This window comes from Eriocheir sinensis, chromosome 33 (genome assembly GCF_024679095.1).
Source record: "Eriocheir sinensis breed Jianghai 21 chromosome 33, ASM2467909v1, whole genome shotgun sequence".
NCBI classification, from domain to species: domain Eukaryota; kingdom Metazoa; phylum Arthropoda; class Malacostraca; order Decapoda; family Varunidae; genus Eriocheir; species Eriocheir sinensis.
In genome coordinates, this window is record NC_066541.1 from 1,582,172 (window position 1) to 1,604,625 (window position 22,454).

General features: G+C 40.7%; 2 protein-coding genes and 1 long non-coding RNA gene across 3 annotated transcripts; 1 reads left to right on the top strand and 2 right to left on the bottom strand.

Moving 5' to 3' along the window:
• Positions 1–972: 972 nt before the first annotated feature.
• LOC127006513 (membrane-associated progesterone receptor component 1-like) lies at positions 973–17,340 on the top strand. Its single transcript, XM_050876467.1, has 4 exons — positions 973–1,153; positions 11,321–11,482; positions 13,249–13,398; positions 13,714–17,340. Exons 1-4 carry the CDS (start codon positions 1,000–1,002, stop codon positions 13,815–13,817), a joined length of 570 nt encoding a protein of 189 aa, XP_050732424.1. The 5' UTR covers positions 973–999; the 3' UTR covers positions 13,818–17,340.
• Positions 1,488–10,288, bottom strand: LOC127006512 (uncharacterized). Its single transcript, XM_050876466.1, has 2 exons — positions 3,639–10,288; positions 1,488–3,209 (listed from the first exon to the last, which is right to left on the bottom strand). The coding sequence occupies exons 1-2, from the start codon at positions 3,850–3,852 to the stop codon at positions 2,059–2,061; spliced, it is 1,365 nt and encodes a 454-aa protein (XP_050732423.1). The 5' UTR covers positions 3,853–10,288; the 3' UTR covers positions 1,488–2,058.
• Positions 16,797–19,075, bottom strand: LOC127006515 (uncharacterized). The gene is made up of 4 exons (XR_007759613.1): positions 18,887–19,075; positions 18,347–18,424; positions 17,390–17,678; positions 16,797–17,077 (listed from the first exon to the last, which is right to left on the bottom strand). It is a non-coding gene; the product is annotated as an uncharacterized LOC127006515 (long non-coding RNA).
• Between the last annotated feature and the right edge of the window lie 3,379 nt (positions 19,076–22,454).

Sequence of the window (22,454 nt, forward strand, 5' to 3'; positions counted from 1 at the left end):
TTGCCATCATATGTTGCCCAACATTGTAACAAACATTATCTCCAAACAGTGTTGTCGATATGTATCCTGATGTCGGCTGTTGTGTTTCCAACAGCTAGTGCTTTCAACTTGTCTGCAGGCGATTGTGGACGCACCTGCTGCGGGCAAGGCAAATATATTGGGTACATTTGTCCCCGTCATATGGATTCGAAGCTGTAACCTTGACGGTACTGTGAGCTGCATCCTGAGGGGTGTCATGTTCAAGATAAGAATTTCCTGATAACTATTATAGATAAAGGTCCAGATAATTGCTAGATAATGATTGTGGAGAGGGCTATATATGCTATCATATAAACGACAGAAAATGATCGAGCAATACAAATGTGTATGAAACATGTATTATGGCTCTTATTCCAACTTCACATAGGTCATATATATGAAATACATAAAAAATATGTCTATGTTATACGACGTAGTATAGTTATATTTGCATTCCTCATTACTTGAATGCCGGCATTTTAAATTTCAGCTTTCAAGTTAAAACTGAGCTTTAAAAGGGAAAATCAGCGTCAACATGAAGGACAGGAAGTGAGGAATTTTAAAAGGCGTTCCAAAAATTAGGATGACGCCGAGTACAATATTACAGGCTTACGATACAGAAGGGGAATGAATAACAGGCGTACATTATGTACTAAATCCATGGAAGTATATTACCATCCAGTTTAAAATTTACTATTATGTTGAGCCTTATTTCCTTATTAACTGTGCGAGTTTTAATTAAATATACGTCAATATGTTTAAAAATGTCGGCAAGCAATATAAAGTGAAATTACAAAATGACCCACAGTTCAATCTCATATTTAATTTCTACGATATTTTTTTTTTGTTATTTTGTTAATATATGAGTTATATAATGTAAAAGAGACCCATCCTTTCTGAGCGGGTGTGGTGGTGCTAAGCGTTACAGGTGAAAAGAAGAAGGCGGCGGCCGGTCCGGCGAGTGTCAGTCCCCTGCACAACATGGCGGAGGAAGAGGCTGTCTCTCCCAGCCAGGAGTCCTATTTGGCCTCTTTCGCCTATGAGATATTCACTTCGCCTCTCAACCTCTTCCTACTGGGAGTATGTGCAGTCCTCATTTACAAAATCCTAAGGCCGTCGGATGGCAGTGGGGCAGGTGAGGTGCACGAAGGCTTGTTCTCTCCCCCACAGCTAATCCTTGGCCTGTGCTCGTCCCCGCAGCAACACGGAGGCAGCCGTGTTTGCCGCGGCACCATCGCGGGGCAGCCCCGGTCACCACTGCCAGAGGGGCGGCGGGGCCGGGGGCCGCGTGCTGGGGCCTGGCAGCCGCTGGGTTCATTACCATCTTTACTTAATGTTGCCGGGAAGGGTTGCCAGGCCAGGGTTCACCAGGGACTGCCGCGGCTCGCCGTGGCTGTTGCTGTCACTGGCGGGGCCGTGACGTGCCCGCCCCGCCCTCCGAGGACTGCTGCCATGAGTGGATGTACGAATTGCTTGGTACTATTGATCATGCAAAACTGAGTATACGCCAGCCTTTGCTGTGTGTTTGTGCCGCCCGGTGCCTACTCTTTTGGGGGTCTGCAGAGACATGGGGACTCAGTGTTGTTGTTTTACACCGACTTAATGGTTGGTAAGCTTGTAAAAGTCAAGTTTTAGAAGGCCTCAAAACATTTTATGACACCCACCAAATTAGCTTAGAACTAACAGAGCAGGGGATGTTGCAAACACACACACACACACACACACACACACACACACACACACACACACACACACACACACACACACACCACTCCGTAGCTCAATTGGTTAGAGCACTGCGCTGCCAGGCTTCATGACCTGACAGGCAGCAGTTTGAGCCCTGCTCAGCAGGCTGGAATCTTTCCGCTGACAAGGAGTGGTTACTGTACCCCCTTGAGCAAGGGGGTTGGGGTGTGTGGTGTGTGAGGTCTTGGCAGTACCCATAGATTGACTATGAATGCTAGCTGCTATGTACCGTCGGCTGCTATGTACCAGCTCCTATGTACCACTGCTTTGGCTTATATGTACCAAACAAGGCTGCTATGTACCAGATACCAAGTAGGAAGCTGGCTCTATATGAGATGGAGGTAAGTTTGGCAGCGCCATTATCTGCCGAATGAATTGTCTTACAGCGAGTTGATTAATATAGGCATTTTGTAGAGCTAGTCTCTTCACTCTGCGGTACACTGCTTGGGCCCAGTGAAACCAGCAGCCATGAAGGGAAGCCTCGGGAATGCACACTCGCACTGCTGACCATAGTGCTCTTTCAAAATCCAAAACAACTTCACAAACAGATGTTGACGTTAAATCAGTAATTTTTCTTAAGACAGCTACATAGTCCTTTTTCTTTCTTCTTGACATTAGGACAAAGCACAATGGAACCTGTTTCATCATTCCATCCTTCTTTATAAAACTGTGCACACTAAAAAGTTGAACAAAAGGGGTACGAACAATTTTAAAAGTTCCGTCCATGTACCAAACTTTAGATTTGGACAGGTGTTGCAACTGAATTGGTTTTGCAAATATGAGATGCTGTTGTCCATTTTCCAATAGATCAGCTTGCAGAAAGTCCTGTGGAACACGATCTGTGTTTAATTCAAAACTAATATCTTCAGGATGTTTTGGACATTGTCCTTCCCTGGAGCGATTGGTGCATCTGACTAGAGTGTTTATATTTGGTAAGGGAACATCTGAATTTTCCCAGCTTGAGAGTGATTTCTTTACTATTTCCCCTGATGATGCAAATGGAAATTCCAAAGCAGACTTTTTAACGAAAGCTCGTGTCGATGCTTTGAGTTCAGCACCAGGATCCCCAGGATGTGTGTGTTGGTGGTGTCCACTTTTGAAGTTCATTGTTCCTATTTGCTGTGAAATTGTTGCATAGCACTTTTTACCACGGTAGCTGCATATCCATGTGACTGAGACAGATGACTCTCTCTTCCTGGTGTACGTAAAACCCAAAGAATCAGCGAGGAGAGAGCTGCCTTTTCTTGTTCCACCGGAAACAATTTTGTAGGTCACAGGAGTGTCTGCAAGGATCGTTGTTGGTAATGCTTCATCATCTAATGATGTTTCTGCAGCTGGCGTGATGTCATCAATAGGAAGTGTGATGTTGAAGCCATTGGGTGTGTTGTTGATTGTTGCAGGCTGCTCTTCGACTGGGAAGGCATTAAAAGGATCATCGGCATCACCTGAAACCAGGGTAAAAAATATGAGCAAATGTACAGTGAGAGGGGGGGATGGAAAGTGAGTGGGACAGGGGAAAGTGAGTGGGGAAAATGAAAATAAGAGGGATAAGGGAAAACATGAGTGGGACAGGAAAGTGAGTAAGTAACAAGGTACATACATAGTAATGCAAAGGGGTACAACTAAACCTAAATGACTACAAATGACTTCAAAATACATAAAGGAATACAGAGGAGAGAGAGAGAGAGAGAGAGAGAGTTACAAAGGAAGGCAAACAACAACAGACCTATGAGTCCTCTACGGCTGTTTGTGTACAAGAGAGAGAGAGAGAGTCTATGGGCATAAATTAGTACCCCTCCTCTCCCACCCATCCTTATCTAAATGCTCATGCAATAGAAAGCTAAGGCCCCTAACAAACAGAAAGATAATTGTACCTGAAACTTCCATCCAGTCAGGACAGTCTGGGCAACACCACATGAAAACTTGACCAGCTTTCAATCGTCTGTCTATATTCCGGTACTCAGATTGTGATGTTGCTGTACCACATAAGCAGTGGCGCCACTTGTTGCATCCGTCACAGATAGGGGCTTCCTGTCTAGGGCGAACACACAATCCACATCCTGAGCAAAGGAAAAGTGCTGATGCCATGGTAGTATAAAAAGGATAACTGGAGTTAGGAAGTAAATACTGAGCAAGTTCACTGGAGTTTCGAAGCAAATAGTGAGCAGATCCACTGGAGTTCCTAAGTTGCCCTTTTCGAAGCAAATAATGAGCAGAGCTCTATTTGCTCTATTCTCTATTTGCGTGGCAAACAAATAAACATTATTATTAATTATATTAATAATAATGTTACATAGCTATAATCATGGTACATAGCAGCCATGGATGGTACATAGCAGCCAGGGATGGTACATAGCAGCTGGTGGTACATAGCAGCCAACGGTACATAGAGGCCTGTTACGATTGACTATAATGAGCATGAGGTTGCTCATGTTGGGAGGGTACTTGCTGACAATTGCAAGTCCAACTCATGATCAGGCCGTTGTGAATTACACACACACACACACACACACAGACAGGCCAGGCTTCATAGCGTGCAGACAGAGGTTCGAACCCTGCTCAGGATGTCTTTTTCTGCTGACTAAGAGTGGTTACTGTCCCTCCTTGAGGAAGGGGGGGTGGGGAGTGTGGTGTGTGAGGCTCTGGCAGTACCCAGAGATTGATTGAATGAACCTTGCTCTAATCAGGAGGGTACTTCCTTGCGATTGCGAGTCCAACTAGTGATCAGGTTGTGGAGAAACACATACACACTCACATACATACAAACAGTTAGTATGAAAATGGTTGAACAAATAAATCACAATTATAACTGATGAGTTGAACAGTTGGTCCAACTATTATCCAGTCACTATTTTTAGTGGTGACAGTTTACTAGTAAGCCATTGACAATTTTAACCCCTAAAGGGCAGGTGATAGTTTTTTTTCCGGTCTGCCTTTTTCCATTGTAATTTTAAGTTTGTGTAGGAATTTTGGGGTCAGTGTAATGCCTAGGGTGCTTCACAACTGCTCTGTGCTGTTTTCAATGTTTTTTTGACTGTTTCAAAGGCAGGAGGAGAGTTTTTTGGATCTGTTTCACCTGATTCCGCGCCTGAGTATCCACGGCCAGTGACCTTGACTTCATAAGCCTCCTCTTGCTTCCAAAAGAGCCCTCAATGTGAATGCAATTGGGAGAGCTGAAAGTAACTTTTCAAGCTTTGGAAGGAGTGTTAGGGGTGAACACAGTGTCAGCAGAAGTGTTGAACTCCAACTCCTTGTCCTAACAGAAAGGCTGAGCCCCGTTGTGCAACCTCACTTTGGTGGCCATCCTATAGATCAGTCTTATTGCAGTGGTGGTGGAAGTGATATTGAAGATCCTGAGGATGCATCCCACCACCCTTCAGGGTTATCATATTCAGAATATGATGGTGATGAAGGCGCTTTGTAGCTTGGTTGACGGCTGTAGTATTAATCTCCCCATCCCCTTTCCCTTCCCTTCCCTTTCCCTTGGCTGTGAACTGCAGTATTAAACGTCCCTGCGTGGTTGGGGTTGTTTAATACTACCTCGAGAGAGAGCGGACGGGGTCGAAAAAGTGTTGACTCCGCGGGGTGAGAACCAGGACATCTTCAGCTTCCCCTTCGTATATTTCATAAATAAAGTGTTCTATTTGTTATTATAGAAAGAAATATATTTAAAAGTATCAGAATATTTTTATGACTGATATTGTATTGCAAACTTTTTTTTAGTGTGTAAAGACTCTGGTGTTCCCATTTGATTGTAAACATACAGCAGCACAGACTGGGTGCTCGCTCCATCAGTGCTAGCCCAACAGTATTACTCAGTGGGATATTTTGATCATCAGAGTAGGATTTTATGCCTTAGAAAAGTGATGATGTTTTGCAGGAGGTAAATGGAAGTAATGTTAAGAAGTTTCTTATGTCTTTGAATAAACTATCACGAAGGATATACAACATAGGTGAGAATGCTACTACACTTTGTTCTATTAAGTTTCATATTGTACAAGAAGTAATTTTTTTCCTGAAGATTCCTTTATAATTGTCCCCCAAAATGGCAGAAAACAATAGATTGATGACTAAATATGGCATTATTATGGCAACACTTAACATATACCATAAAAAGGGCATTTGTTTGAGACCATGGAGATTTGAGGCAAAAAATGCCTTAAATGACACGACCTGGCTACTCCAGTGTGGGTGCTTGCGTGTGTGTGACCAGTCATGGATACCAACCTATCTCTTAAATTAACTTATTCGTGTTACTTGTTATTTACCTGTAGATCAACTACGCTATTTTTTTATTTTATGATATATAATGTAGGTATATGAATACAATGGTGTGTGAAAAATGCATTATTTATCTCGTTTTCTGTAATTATTGGTTTGAAAGTGCTGCCAACATTATGATGGCGTGCAGATTGGTCTTATTCTTGCCCGCATATCTGCCCCGGGGACAGGAAGGGGACTGGGCGGTTTATACCTACCCCAGACACGTGTATGGGGATGGGGACGGGAAGGCAAAGGGGAGGACTAATACTATGGTCGTGAGTCCCGGGAGGGAGAGGGCCGCTTGCCACACCATGCCACCCACAACCTACACACCGCTTCAAACAAAGGGCTGAGCACTGTGAACTAGAAGTTACTGCACTTCATCATATCACCACAGAAGCACTTTATGATGTTGAGACTTTGGGTTTGTGGCAGATTTAGGAGGAAGGATGGATAAAAGAAATGCCCATAAATTTAAAGCTATTGGTATAGGCAGAGCCATGAAATTGATAGTGGAAATTGAGCAATATTCGGGAAAATGTCAGAACATCCCCTCTGTTTAGGGGTTAAGTAGAGTTCTGTTTGTTTATAATATAGTTTTAAGTAATTAATCAACACTAGGTTGCTCTTTTAGCAGTGGTAAGTTAAGATCATTTCTGTTACTTTAATGGCTAATTACTATTTAGAAGTACACCCAATTCAGGATGCCTTGCCACCACTAAACTGAATTTGTTTTTAAACAAACAGAATCTCACCTAAATCTAACGGATAAAAACTTATGACTGCTACAGATAGGAACCTGTTGCTGCTTAAATAACAACTTATTGCCGTTGAAATGGTAACCTGTTGATGTTCAATCAGCTGCTAAAATCTTAAAAACTAGTAAATTTCTACACGAAGGATTATAATGAAATATGAATAGTATGATAACATTGTCCAGAAAGAAATGGTCTCTAACACTTGAGTGCAGTAAGAGTTATTTAAGATAAATACCTTTCAACTTCTTCAGTTTGGTGATGTATCTATATATCATACTATAATTACTCATCCATTAAGGAAAACAGGTCTGTACCTGTTTTCTGTGGTCTGTTATCTTCAGAAAATTGTTTTGAATAACTAACATATTTATGCTGAAGCCTGTTGTATTATATTTGAGAAAGAGAGGAGGGAGTCTCTCTCTCTCTCTCTCTCTCTCTCTCTCTCTCTCTCTCTCTCTCTCTCTCTCTCTCTCTCTCTCTCTCTCTCTCTCTCTCTCTCTCTCTCTCTCATTTTTCTCATCTTTCTATCTAGCCATCTATCTAGATCAGTGGTTCTTAACCTTTTCAGAGGAGCCGAACCCTAATGAAAACCTCCGCACAGTAGCCGAACCCCTCAAGTATAATGGAAAAAAAAAAAAAAAAAAAAGATTACAAGTGGAAGAAAAATTGCTTCAAAATTCAAGAGTATATTGATTTTGGATAATAGGTACAGAGAATGGATTCCATTTTAATCTATAAAAATATTAAAGAAAATTTGCTTAAAATTCAATTGCAAAATTGCAATGTCTTAGGGAGGATCTTTACAGAACCCCTGAGACTGGCTCGCTGAACCCCTTGGGTTTGGTCGAACCCAAGTTAAGAACCACTGATCTCGATGAATACATGGATTAACATGTAAAGAGAGAGAGAGAGAGAGAGAGAGGGGGGGTAGGCTTATCTCTCCTGCATCCAGTATCATCATCATCTGTTTGTAGTTAGGTGTTCCCAATTTTTAATTTTTTTTATTTTTTTTTATGAAGTCAGATGGTCGATGATATGCTTCCAACGATTTCTGTCCATTGCCTCAGCCTCTCCAATGGCCAGTGGTGCCAAATACTCATCATCACACTGCTTCCATGTCTTCTATGTCCTGCCTGGTGGTTAGTGACCTGGCAGTTCCACCCCAACAGTTCTCTCCAGTGTCTCACCATCTCCTTCCCTTTTATATGTCCAAACCACCTCAATCTCCATACTCTCAGCACTGTACTCAGCTCCTTCAGTCCACATATTGCCACCTCACTGGACACCCCATCTCTCTATGTGATCCCAGCCATATACCTCAACATACAACGATCACAGCCAACCAGCATATCCTCCAACTTCTTCATTAGAGCCCATGTCTCAGAGCTGTATAGCAATAATGATCTGATACTTGTTCTAAATACGTTTCCTCTAGATCTTCTGAATCCAGGATTGTCCTGGATCTAGTACCTCACCTATTAACATAATTCAGGTTGAAGGAGTTAATGTCAGAGCTATTGGTTGCCTTGCTAGATTTTCTTGGCCTTAGCAAATTCAGCATTGAAAGTTTACTATCCAGGGCTCAAGACAGCTGACCAAGGTGTCCTAACAGGCACAGCACAGAATAGCTTTCCTTGGCATTTTGATGATATTCCTCAATTATTCAAGACACTAACTTATTTCTGAGTAAAATATGATTAATTTTGTCATAGAGATATTTCGTTTACTGAAAAGGGCTTTATTGTAAATCTGCACTAAATTAGCTTTAGCACTTTTACAGCTGTTTTACAGTGATATCTACTATCCTCCTGAAAAAGCATCATATTTTACCCTGAAATGAATTGTCAGTGTCCATGAAATAGATTACTCAGGTCAGCCAAACAATTCCTGTAAAGTTTGTGGCATATGCCACAGAACTGCATGTGCATCATCGCTTATCTCCATCACCTCTGCCCTTGAGCCTATGTTAGAACCCATTGTCCCAGGACACGGGGAGGGGCAGCAGTTGCTGAGTTGTCAGTGTGCGGGTGTGGTGTCCTGGAGGATCCAGGGTGAAGTCCCACCCGCCACTAAAAGCTGACAATATAGAGTCATTGCTGAGTGACCTAAGACTACCCACATGCTGTCCTGATGACCATCTATCAACACAGACTCCAGCAAAACTCAAGTGGAGCTCTTGGGGGTAGCATGGGAGAAACAAGAATGTTGCTTCTATAAAAACGCTTGCCTTCGTCACTAACTGATGGGGGCTGACCTAAAGGCCCAATATAAAAGTCTACCAGCACTAGGCCAATTGTATAAAGAATATACTGTATATATATATATATATATATATATATATATATATATATATATATATATATATATATATATATATATATATATATATATATATATATATATATATATATATATATATATATATATATCATCACCATCATCTCGTTTAACATCTGTTTTCTCTTTTCCTGAGCGGTTGGATGCTTTATGGCTCTCCTCCATTCTACTCTGTCTTCTGCCTGATGTTCATCCAATCTCATCAATGCCAAGTCTTCTTGAATACACCTCCACGTTTTCCTAGGTCTACCAACTGGTCTCCTTCCTTCTACCTCTAATCTCTCCACAGCTCCCAGCACTGTATCCTCACCTGCTCTCTCTACATGTCCAAACCATCGGAGTTTTTCTCTTCTGAGCACTGTTTCCAGGTCCTCTCCACATATGTTATCTACATCTACACTGGACACCCTCTCTTGCCACCTGATCCAAATCCAAATAAACGTTTAATTTACACGTTTTTTCACTTATACGTGATATTTTATGGAGTGGCCACCAGATGTCTCACGCAACTGGATTCACATGGCGCCGCGGCCACACAGCTGAGCTAAGTTCTTCTCGCGCACCACTTGAACAACAATACAGTACCCACGCTGCCACGCTACTCAACAATAGGGGTGGGCAGGTACTGGTACCAGTACCTAACGGTACCAGCTCAACGGTATGCTACCAGTACCAGACTGCTCGATACCGGTACCAATACTAGCCAGTTGCTCATGGCGTCCCTCATTTCTTCCTCACACGAGTGAGGCTGAGACTAAGTGCCTGAGTGGATATCTCGGTGATATGGATATTCTCTCTCTCTCTCTCTCTATCTCTCTCTCTCCCCCCCCCTTCCTGAATAAAGTGAATATATATTTTTCGATAGAAACCTACCTCTTGTTTGATTTACATTATTTTTGATTTCCGCGACCTCTTCAAGAACACAATACTCGCGTAAATCGAGAGTTACCTGTACTTTGTTTTTCCATATTAATTTTCAAACCTTTCTCCTCCATTCCTTCCTTCCATTTATTAAACTTTTCTTTCAATTCTTCTGCTGTCTCTGCATTTACTAGGCCAAATCATCTGCATACAGCACCTCCCATGGTGCCTCTCCTCTTGTTTCCTTTGTTGCCTCCTCCATTACTGTTATAAACAGAAGCGGGCTAAGGGCAGATTTCTGGTGAACCCACTATATTTTGAACTCAACATATATATATATATATATATATATATATATATATATATATATATATATATATATATATATATATATATATATATATATATATATATATTTAATACACACACACACACACGTGTGTGTGTGCGTGTGTGCGTGCTCATCTTTAAGTGACTGAGGGATATCAGGAAAACGCATGCTCTTAAGAAGGACTTTCTGGGGATCGCCAAAAGACAGGTTAATATATATTTGAAGTCAACCTATGCTCTGCCCTCCTTGGTCCCTCAAAATTTTAGGGTTTCTATCTATTTGTGATTGTTCTTGTTGCTTTAATTATTACTTGTGTGAAAGAATTACATGAAAATATAATATCTGCACCCTTTTTAAAAATTACAATTTTTACTATTCTACCTCCTTTTTGAGGGAGACGTTGCTGTAAATTTATGACAATTAAACTTTCTAACCTTATTTGGTATATATTAAACATACTGAAATACTGCAAAAAAATTTGTTGGTTGCACAAAATGGCTTCAGTAGGTCTCTCCCTCCCTCCCTTCCTCTGTAAGCACTGCAGGTCATCAGTTTATGAGAGCACATGTATAAGCTAATTTAGAATGGAGGAAAAATACTTTGGTATTAAATGTGATGATATCAAGGCAAGAAGTTCATTCACATTATCCGTCAAAAGCTTTGAAATAATTTGAAATGGTCTTGAAATACTCCAAAGGCTAAGTATTTGCATTTTGCATGCACTATAGTACAGATGTTATTATTGTGCAATTGTTCTTATTTTCAAAATATATAGCAATTCAAAATTTATTATTGTCAATAAGTGAGGTGATATATAGCTTCATGGGCCTCATCTCTTCTTGTCGGTGAAACTATGAAGTCTGACATATATAGGAGGACCAGATGAGAAACCACTGTATGTGCCAAGCCCAAGTGGGATTATTCTTGGCCCCATGTTTGCTGGAGGCCACTACATAGTAATGAATTTTCTCAACTTATGTTATAAAACATTACTTTCATCTATCAGCATCTGGACCAAGGGAGCCACCCATACCAAAGCTGAAACGACAGGACATGACTCTGGAACAGCTGAAGCAGTATGATGGCACTGGAGAGCACAGTAGAGTGTGTGTTGGCGTCAATGGCAAGATCTTTGATGTCACCCGTGGCAAGAAGTTCTACGGTCCTGGTGAGTCATGTGTTGGTGGTGCTGGTGATGGTAATGGCTAAGAGGGGTTTTTATCACCATCATGAGCATTTTCTATCTTGCACTAATATGCATCACAAGGATTGGATATGAGAGGTTTTCATTTAGTGAGGAAAGATTGACACATGGGCTACCCTTCAAAACATGCACATGCACACACATGATAAGATGTGCATCATTACTTGATCAATTTTAATGCTTCTTGAGCTTCAAAAGACCCCAGAAAGGCACAAGACTACTATGACCTCTATTGAAGAAGAATGTCATATTCCAACACCCAGCTTTTTTACTTACTATTAGATCACCAGAGCACATGAGGTTGCATCCACTACTTAGCTGAGGGATAGCAATTTATCCTGAAAGCATTTACTAGGAATTTAATGTCTAAGTGTCTTATGCCCATATCTCTGTCAAGCGACGTTTCCCTACCTTGCAGGTTTGCCAGATCAAAACCTTCCGTGAAACACTCATCTGGTAAACACTGCAATCTAGAGCTTTCGGTTAACAGTAATTGGCGTCCTTAACATTTTCTATATGCAGGAATCTATGCCTTTCCTTATTAACATGGCCACCATAGTAAATTCTATGATGTTTTTATTAATTTATTTGAATGCATAAACACATAAATAAACACATGATCAGCTGAATCCTTTTTTGTGATACCTGCACGCTAGTGCGAGTTTTGAAGTGATGGAGGCCTCCCTAGTCCTTTTAAGCATCCTCTGTCCTTTGTACGCAAGAAATCTGAGTAACTTCCCTATATAAACCTTCCTGCCCAGCACAGGAGATGATTAATGATGTAATACTTACCTCATGTATGAAATATGGATGAGAAAAGTCGAATTGACGAGGAGGTGGTCCACGGATCAGCTGACAACATTGTTGGAACACGCGGTGTTACCGCTTCCTCTATGTGAAGAGCGTATAGCTTGAGATACCGATTATTTCGCAGTTCTACTTACACTTATGAATAAACAAAATGTAATTCTTATTCTGATAACATAATTCTCACTCATACATTTCACTTTATAGAACGTACTTTACTCTGTCAATAAACGTGACACCCTGCAGGAAAACATCGCCCTATTTCTTTAATTCTCCACTAAAGTCTTATAAACGTGTTTGTATCTAATTTTTTTCTCATATTCGGGTCGAGGTGGACTGAAATTCACGTATCATACACAAATGAGAATATAGGTACTAGCACTTCATTATGCATAAATGATGATATAATCCCTAATTATGTCCCAAGGGAAAGGTCCAAGGGAGGTCTGGAGATACCTTGGAAATGCCAAGTTTTCCTTGGGAGACGGGGATATGGCCCTTAATTCCACTGTGCATAAAATCATCTTGAAGAGGACAGAGTTACATGAATGACCAATAGGTTCTGGGTAGGAAGGGGTGAATCTTGGAGGAGGAAGGGAAAAGGCAAAGAAAGAATAGAATTGACTTTCAGTATTGGTTGATGGGATATGTGGAGCTTGGCTACAAATTATAATGGGTTACTTTGTATAGTTTCAAAGAATTATAAATGGTTTACTTAGTGGTACTAGACCAAGCAAGCTGCCAGTGCCTTAGATATGCTATTTGAGTGGTACCGGTATAGTAAAAATATTCATGAAATTAAGGAAAGATTGAGAAGTCATTTTTGAGAAATTTGCATGATAAAACATGTAAAATACAGCAAACTACCTTTGTTGTCAGATGAGTAGAAAGATCCTCAAACTAAACCACCTTTGCTTTGACAGGTGGTCCCTATGCAGCCTTTGCAGGCCGTGATGCCACCCGGGCACTGGCCACCTTCAGTGTCAATGATGTCAAGGAGGACTATGACGACCTCAGCGACCTATCCTCCATGCAGATGGACTCAGTGCGTGAGTGGGAGATGCAATTCACTGGTCAGTATATACACCATGCTCTCTGTATTGTCTTTTTTTTCCTAACTTGTATATCCTGTCTGTTTCCTTGCCTGTCAACATCTAGTATTTTATGGTTTATTGTTCAGTATCTTATTTCATGTGCCAACTGTTTTACATTTGTCACTGTCCAGACCTTCCCCTTATATGCCCACCTGCCTACTTGTCTGACCATGTCTTTCAGTGTTCCTGTAGCTACAGAAGTTAAACTAGCCATTTTGTTTCTTTCTTACATGAGAAAAGCTTGTCCAAAGAAATATCATGTTATGGTTAATATTTTTCCCTCTTTGCCTTCAGAAAAGTACGAATACATTGGCAAATTGTTAAAGCCTGGAGAGCAGCCAACAGAATATTCTGATGAAGAGGATGCCAAAGACACCAAAGCGAAAAAGGATGAGTAAAACACCATTATTGGTAATAGAAAAAAAAAAAAAAACTAAAAAAGAATTTTTATGAAGCTACCAAGATTCTAGCCAGACTCCCAAAGTGCGTTACTAAAATTTTAAGTTTTTGCACCTCTTGAAATGTTGATACTATGCAATCATTGTGGCAAGAAAGATTGATTGGTATGCAACTCTTTGCCCGGAAGTAAAAGTAAAGGAGATTGCAATTCTGGATACAAGACAAAGCAGTAATTGCTATGTGCTGCATATTTCTATAATGTTAACTCTCCCTCCAGCTATAATCGAAGGCACCCCACTGATCTATCACTATTATTCAGAAAAAAAAGAGTTGCAATACACTGAAGAAAGTAATTAAAATTAAACATTTGAGTGTCTCCAAGGAATTCCCATAAAGTGGCATTATTTTTTTGGCTGTCTGGCAGATCTCTTCCAAATGATGTGTGTGTTGGGGGCTAAGGTGTTCAATGAGGGGAGGTTAGACATAGCTGTGTTTATTATAAGGCTAAAGGTCAAGCTCTAGATGAGGGTCAAACAGTGCCTGCCAAGATGAAGCCAAGCTGTCAGGGGTGTGAGAATTGCTTGATGGGAAAGGGGAGCATGACACACATAGATAAGGTTAATATATTTCTTTTCTTTCAATATGGTTAGTTTTTAACAATGATATATGGTGTTTAGAGAGCTTTGAGTCTTATCTTGCTGTGTTTGCTCACATTAGGCTTGATCTCTTCTCTTTCACTCCCCTGAAGAAGGTAAGAAAGAAAATTCAACATTTAATGGTTATGGGGAATTTCATTTTTGTGTTGGCTTTTCTTGAATATTTAAAACCTTTGTGAGACTCCTAATTTGTGTTGCAGGTAAAATTGTAAAATTGCTCTTGTAGTTTTAATTAGTGAATATGTTTGGTACTTTTTTTTATAACAACATGCCATCTGTTAATTTAGATGAGATGAACAATTAACTATAGACTGAAATGTATTAGTAAGATAGGTTTCTAGGCTTAGTTGAGTGGCATAAAGCTGTCTTTCATTTTCCTTCCTATATCGTAGTACTGTCTAAGTTTGTGCAGGTGGGTGGGTGTGTCTCAGATCGTCTGATGAAAATGTATTTTTGTGTGGGTATAGGTATGGATATGAAAGGTAGAAGTGTGTGTGTTTGATTCTGTATGTGTGTATGTCTGCATGTGTAAGAGATAAAATGTATATGTTTGTTCTGACAGGTAGGAATTGGCAGGGGTACACCAGTCATGAATTGAAAACTGCCTTATCTGTCAATGTCAGAGTAAGGATGACCACAAACTGGTTAGGGGAGGGAGTTGTCATCTATGGAGACTGGATGTATGACTGGTTGTGGAAAGAGGGAAAGATGTCAGGTTGGAAGGACTTGTGTAGGTAACTTGGCCTGAAATCTATCCTTAGCCTTATGAAGCACTGCTGTCTTGTAATTTTTAGTTGCCTCCAAAATGCTGATGCAGAGTTATTTTCATACCTATCCAATAGCTGTACTTGGCCAGATATTTAGCTTTCTAATATATAGTATATTGTATCTACTCAGCCTTGAATGTGAGGGTTTGTACATCATTGTGTGAAGATGATGATATATGTGTGTGTCCAGAATAATGGGTATAGAAGTGGCTTGAAGAAAAATATTGCTATGTTACCAGAGCTGAAGTTTATTGATCATATGTGCATTGCATATCATTATAACTGGTAAGAAGTGGACATGTACGTTATTCTGGTATGTGTTGTGAGGCAGCACATTTAGACTTCAATTGTTATCTTTTAATTATACATAACTTTTGAACTCATGGTTAATAAGAATAATTCAATGAGCAGCTCACATATTTTAGTCATCATTATTATTATTAATCTGACTGATGAGTTAATGGTCTATAGGAAAGGTGAATGAAGTGCAAGTGTGGTCTTGAGTGCAGGACTCTGGTGATGCTTTTGAAGAATGCCAAGGAGGCAGACTGTAACAATAGTGGTGTCTTGAGCCCTTGCAGGGGATTGATTGTCATCACAAGTAGCCAAAAAAAAAAAAATTACATGGGCATATATATAAATATAAACAACATTATTTTTTTAGCATATGTACTCAGTTTGCTTTATAGTTATGTAATTTTTGGAGTAATTGACTAGCAAGCTTTGGTTTCAATTATTAAATAAGTTAGTAGGGAAATTACAACTTATGTTGAAAATGATGATTGAGCTTGTTATCACGTCAGATGAATGAAATTAATTAATTCTAGAGTTGGTGATTTGGCTCTTGACAGTGTTATTGTGCCAGCTGACGCATCAGTAGAGGCATTTATATAATTCTTGCCATTGTGGTATTTCTTTTGGAATAACACTCGGTATCTTATTTAGTCCTGTTTTGTACCATCATTGTTATGCGTGTAAGTTTTTAATTCTTGCTGTTGATGTCCAGTAATAATGATGGAATATTCTTTTGTGTGCGCTAAATGTGTTGATTGGTTGTCTTGAGGTGTCCAGGTTTCAGATCATTTGGCATTCCTGACTCTTGTTCTCTACGCTGTGCATGAAGAAGTTGATTTAACTTTGTGATATTTAGAGAAGCAGAATTTGTATTTATATTTTTTACACATTGTCAAGTGTAGTTTGATGATAAAGAAAAATACAATCCATATGGAACTAAAGTAGGAACCAATATCTGTGTGAACAGGATCACCTTATTCAAGATAAGGTGGTCAGCTGTGTACAGGTGAATGTTATGTCTATTCAAAGGAGTCAGTAAACTTATTATTATACAAACTCCATTCCTTCCACTTCCTGGTGTTACTATTGGTGTTTTTGCTGTTGTGCTTTCAAGAGGCTCTCTGTAACACCACCTCACTAAGCACAAAACATTCACAGTTGTGTTAGTTTCCAGATCTTGTCTAGCTGTTGTGCCTAGGTAGCCCTATTATCTATCTGAGAAACTGATGCAACTGAACATAGGCTCACCAAACACTACACCTGACACAGTATATTTTACTCTTGCAAATATCAAATATTGTTACAATATTTTACAGGATCCAGCACCCAAAAATGTAAGTCAAATATCCTTCTCTGAATTACTGAGACACTACTTGACATGTTACCCAGAGTTAACATAGAATTGCAGTGTGTGGGTATGTACTGATAACTAGAATAATTGACAGTTGGAGGACAAGAACAGTAGTCTTGATTAAGGGCACTTCACTGAAGTAGAGATAGGGAGTGGTTGAAGTGGACGTCATCCAAATATTGCTCATCTCCCTGGAAATTTTGAACATGACTTGTAATTTGTAGTGCATCAGTGAGTTAGATGGCAACTTTTTGATTTGTGAATGACATTGAAAGTCGAATTCAGGGTGCAGTACTTAGTCTAATTTAATGTGTCAAATGGCTTATAAGTTATATCTTTAAATTTAAGTTGAATAAATAAAAAAGTGCCTTAATTCATATTCATCTGGTGTCATTTGTATGCTCTGGATCATGCACCATTTTTACAAAGTCCTTAAATATAATGAGAGCCAATATTGGATACATTCTTAATTCCTTATGCTAGGGGAATTATGGATCCCTCACCTTGGAAAAAAGAGAACTGTGGATCCCCGTGGCCAGTAGGATCGTAAGGTGGCTGGTAGTAAGGCTGGTAAGAGTAATACTGAGGTTGTGGAATGCCCCTCGGCCGGATCCGCTGGCTCACTGGCTTGGACCTAAGAGCCTTACGTTTGACAGGTTCGACTCGTGCTCGTGAGCCACGCAGGATGGGTCTGGTTTTGACATGTGCCCCGCCATTCCTTGCAGCATCAGGGCGGGCGCTGGCCTCCATCAGCAGTACGAGACAGGCCGCCAGAAGGATCAAGGGCCAACTCTAGAACACAACATGATGAAGATGCACCCACTTAAAATGAGATTGAATAAGGTAAATGTGTCAAGTGAATAATATATAAACATTGGAAATTCTTGACAGTTGACTGTGTATATTTAATTTTTCAGTTACATAACTCCCCACAAGTCCTCTCATTCAAGGTAAGGTAAATGGCTTTCCTACCTATCTAAAAGATGTTACAAAAGGTTAATAAGAATAGAGATTTTCGTTTGCGTGTAGAAAATATTAAGTGCACGCATGTTTTTACCTGTTGATAATATTTTTACAGGACTGAGTCAAGCTCGTTATGTCCTTATGAACTAGGCTATACTTTTCTTTAAAACTGAATATATTTGTTTGTTCAACTTCTTTTGGTAATATATTCCACTGATTATTACTGTTTGGAAAGCTGAATTTTGTTATCTTTATCTATTTACCTATCTATCTCCATTTATCTATCTATCAATCTATCTATAAGCATTAATGAACGTTGGTGTAGACGCGGCGGGAGTGTCACTCACAAGGGCCTGTCTTCGGTCACTACAGTCCGGCGGATGGGGCTGCAGCTACTATAGGCACTAGGCCAAGGATGCATCAGCAATACTTTCCCCGGACAAGTGTACACACATCACAGGTTAGCGACGGTAGCCTGGCCGAGCCCTGCAACTCACCTTGGCCATGTCCGCGGCGTGGCGCGCAGCGGAGGCAATGAAGGGTCGCGTGGCGGCTCTCCGCAATCAAGGTCACTGCTGCATACATGATTTAGCGTTAAAAGGGCGTCGTCTGCGTCAGTATCCTTATTTGATAGGAGCAAAGCAAGGCCACTATACACACCGCACAAAAGTTCAAGTATGATAGCGTCTTATTCTGGCTGATACTGCCGGTCTGTGCTGCGAGTTTTGACTTGCTTCCAGTTAATCTGATGCTCGTTTTGGGCTAATATCAATCAGTGTTTACCTACGCTGCTCCTGACTTCCTCTCCTTTACTGATAAATAAAATCAACATTTCCGTCAGAATGGCCAAACAAAGTAAGATAACCTGAGTAACTGAATCCATATGTACAAACTTACCGCTGCTAAATATTACTTGTTTTTGCCAATATGTTCTGATAGCGAAAAATACCATATAAAAAATACATCAAATACCACAGTACCACAAAAAAATACCAGAAAAAAGTCACTCATCAAAGGACAGTTTAGTTACACCGAACCTTTAACCACCGCGCCAATACCATCGCAACCTCTCGAAGCACTGCAGGCCGACACAAGTAGCCTATAGGTATGTACACTGTTGGAGACCGCGGGGAGGACGAGTGGCTGAGAGGTGACGTGTGGGTGGCTGAGAATTGAGGCACCGAGAGGGACGGGCGGCGGCCTAAGACTGAGGGAAGGGAGAGGAAGCAGAAGCGGAGAGGTAGGAAGAGAAGGTTACTTGGCCCGCAACACAAGGCCATGGAGCGCAGGCTATTGTACGATGCTGCCACCTTGCTAACCTACATTACGGTACCTCTGATACACGGCGCGCGAGAGAGATTCGTCAGGTGTGTCTAAGCTCATTATCGCAAATATAAATCAATAAAAATCTGAGAGTAGTTATACCTGCACACTTTTGTTTTTTTCGTTGTTAAAGTTAGACAGCTTTCGTTTTCGTTCGAGGTCATTGTGTGTGTGTGTGTGTGTGTGTGTGTGTGTGTGTCGGCAGAAGATATATATTAGTTTGTTAGATAGTGAAAGTGTGGCGGTTGTGGTGTGCCTACTGATGATGGTGGTGTTAGTGCTGTGAATATGTGGTTTTGATAATGGGACGGTGTTGTAACGTGAAGGTGTGTGTGTGTGTGTGTGTGTGTGTCTAGCCTCGTATAGCCTCCGTGGTGTAGAGTTTAGCACACCTAGCTACGAATCCGCGGGCCCAGGATCGATTCTAGCTTGGAGAGTAGACACACAGCCCCCCTGCCCTGTTGATCCTATCATTCTGGCTAGTCGATAAATAAGCAGTTGAGGAAACCCAGGGAAGATAAACTATGGTAATACGGATGTCACACTGGCCCTGCATGTGTTTCGGGGGAACGGGTTCTTCCTCAATATGTAGGTTTAAGAGTTGAGGTGCAGGCGACGGACGCCGACGCATTTTTTTTTTTTTTTTTTTTTTTTTTGCACATGGATATGCCCCCAACTTTATTTTAGTTTACCATATAACACCCCTGCCTTTCAATTCTGCGTCAAATGAAGAAAACAGTGTACGTAAAGAATGGCACCAAACTCCGAACACTTGGAAAAAAAAAATGTAGTGAACATAAACATAATGCTAAAATAAATAATTCCTAGAAGTTTCGAAATAACACCATAGACACCCAGCAGGACCGTATCTAGAAACTGATTTTTGTGGTGTGTCAACTACTTTGTTGCTCAACGTATCTTGGATAATGATAAACATTTTATGATCACTCCAAAATTAATCATAGACCAAGTATTTTGGGGGTGGATCACATTCCCCCCCCACTCCATATTCCTTAAAATGTGTCCCTGGCAGAAACAAGAAACACAAATGATCCTTTTTTAATTTATTATTTCCACTCTAAACAGTTTCGCGTTTCATTGCATTGCTTAAGAGGAAATATGCGGAATGTTTTTGCATCCTTTTATCACTGTTTCCATTAATCCCTTTGTCACGATCTTTATTTTTTAAGGTTTATTATTATTATTATTATTTTTTTTATGGAAGTATTGTAAGCCTGTCAATTATACTTTCGTTGCATTTTAGGGTGATGGTGATGATGATAGGTGTTGGTTATGGTGATGATAGCTGTTGCTGCTGCTGATGATGATAGCTGTTGGTGATGATGATAGGTGTTGGTGATGGTGATGATGATAGCTGTTGGTGATGGTGATGATGATAGCTGTTGGTGATGGTGATGATGACAGCTGTTGGTGATGTTGATAGGTGTTGGTGATGGTGATGATGATAGCTGTTGGTGATGATGATGATGATGATAGGTGTTGGTGATGGTGATGATGATAGCTGTTGGTGATGATGATAGCTGTTGGTGATGGTGATGATGATAGGTGTTGGTGATGGTGATGATGATAGCTGTTGGTGATGGTGATGATGATAGCTGTTGGTGATGGTGATGATGATAGCTGTTGGTGATGGTGATGATGATAGCTGTTGGTGATGGTGTTGATGATAGCTGTTGGTGATGGTGATGATGATAGCTGTTGGTGATGGTGATGATGATAGGTGTTGGTGATGGTGATGATGATAGGTGTTGGTGATGGTGATGATGATAGCTGTTGGTGATGGTGATGATGATAGCTATTGGTGATGATGATAGGTGTTGGTGATGGTGATGATGATAGCTGTTGGTGATGATAGCTGTTGGTGATGGTGATGATGATAGGTGTTGGTGATGGTGATGATGATAGGTGTTGGTGATGGTGATGATGATAGGTGTTGGTGATGGTGATGATGATAGCTGTTGGTGATGATGATAGGTGTTGGTGATGGTGATGATGATAGGTGTTGGTGATGGTGATGATGATAGGTGTTGGTGATGGTGATGATGATAGCTGTTGGTGATGGTGATGATGATAGCTGTTGGTGATGATGATAGGTGTTGGTGATGGTGATGATAATAGCTGTCGGTGATGGTAATGATGATAGCTGTTGGTGATGGTGATGATGACAGCTAGCTGTTGGTGATGGTGATGATGATAGCTGTTGGTGATGGTGATGATGATAGCTAGCTGTTGGTGATGGTGATGATAGTTGTTGGTGATGATGATAGCTGTTGGTGATGGTGATGATGATAGCTGTTGGTGATGATGATAGCTGTTGGTGATGGTGATGATGATAGCTGTTGGTGATGGTGATGATGATAGCTGTTGGTGATGGTGATGATGATAGCTGTTGGTGATGGTGATGATGATAGCTGTTGGTGATGGTGATGATGATAGCTGTTGGTGATGGTGATGATAGTTGTTGGTGATGATGATAGCTGTTGGTGATGGTGATGATAATAGCTGTTGGTGATGGTAATGATGATAGCTGTTGGTGATGGTGATGATGATAGCTGTTGGTGATGGTGATGATGATAGCTGTTGGTGATGGTGATGATGATAGCTGTTGGTGATGGTGATGATGATAGCTGTTGGTGATGATGATAGCTGTTGGTGATGGTGATGATGATAGATAATTGTTGGTGATGGTGATGATGATAGCTGTTGGTGATGGTGATAGCTGTTGGTGATGGTGATGATGATAGCTGTTGGTGATGATGATAGGTGTTGGTGATGGTGATGATGATAGCTGTTGGTGATGGTGATGATGATAGCTGTTGGTGATGGTGATGATGATAGCTGTTGGTGATGGTGATAGGTGTTGGTGATGGTGATGGGGTGATCTTGGTAAGGAGGCGTCAGTGGTGTAAGTTTCATGGAATTCAAGAGGTGAAGAATTTAGGATCTGCAAGTGAATCGTTAGTTTCTGTGTGTGTGTGTGTGTGTGTGTGTGTGTGTGTGTGTGTGTGTGTGTGTGTGTGTCAGAATTTCAATATAGAAGGACTTGGGGGATTTCGGTCATGCCGTAAAAGAGGAGAGGAGGCAAGAGAGGAAAGGGATCCCTTAAGCTGTGCAACGTCATTGAATTCGAGGTTCTGGAGAAAATTTTTCGTTGACGACGCTCCATAAAGCCTTTGCTCTCAGAAGCCGTAACCTCCTTGCCTTGAGCTTGAGCCTCCGTTTCAATTAATTTTTCATAGTCCTGCATTTCTGATTATCCAT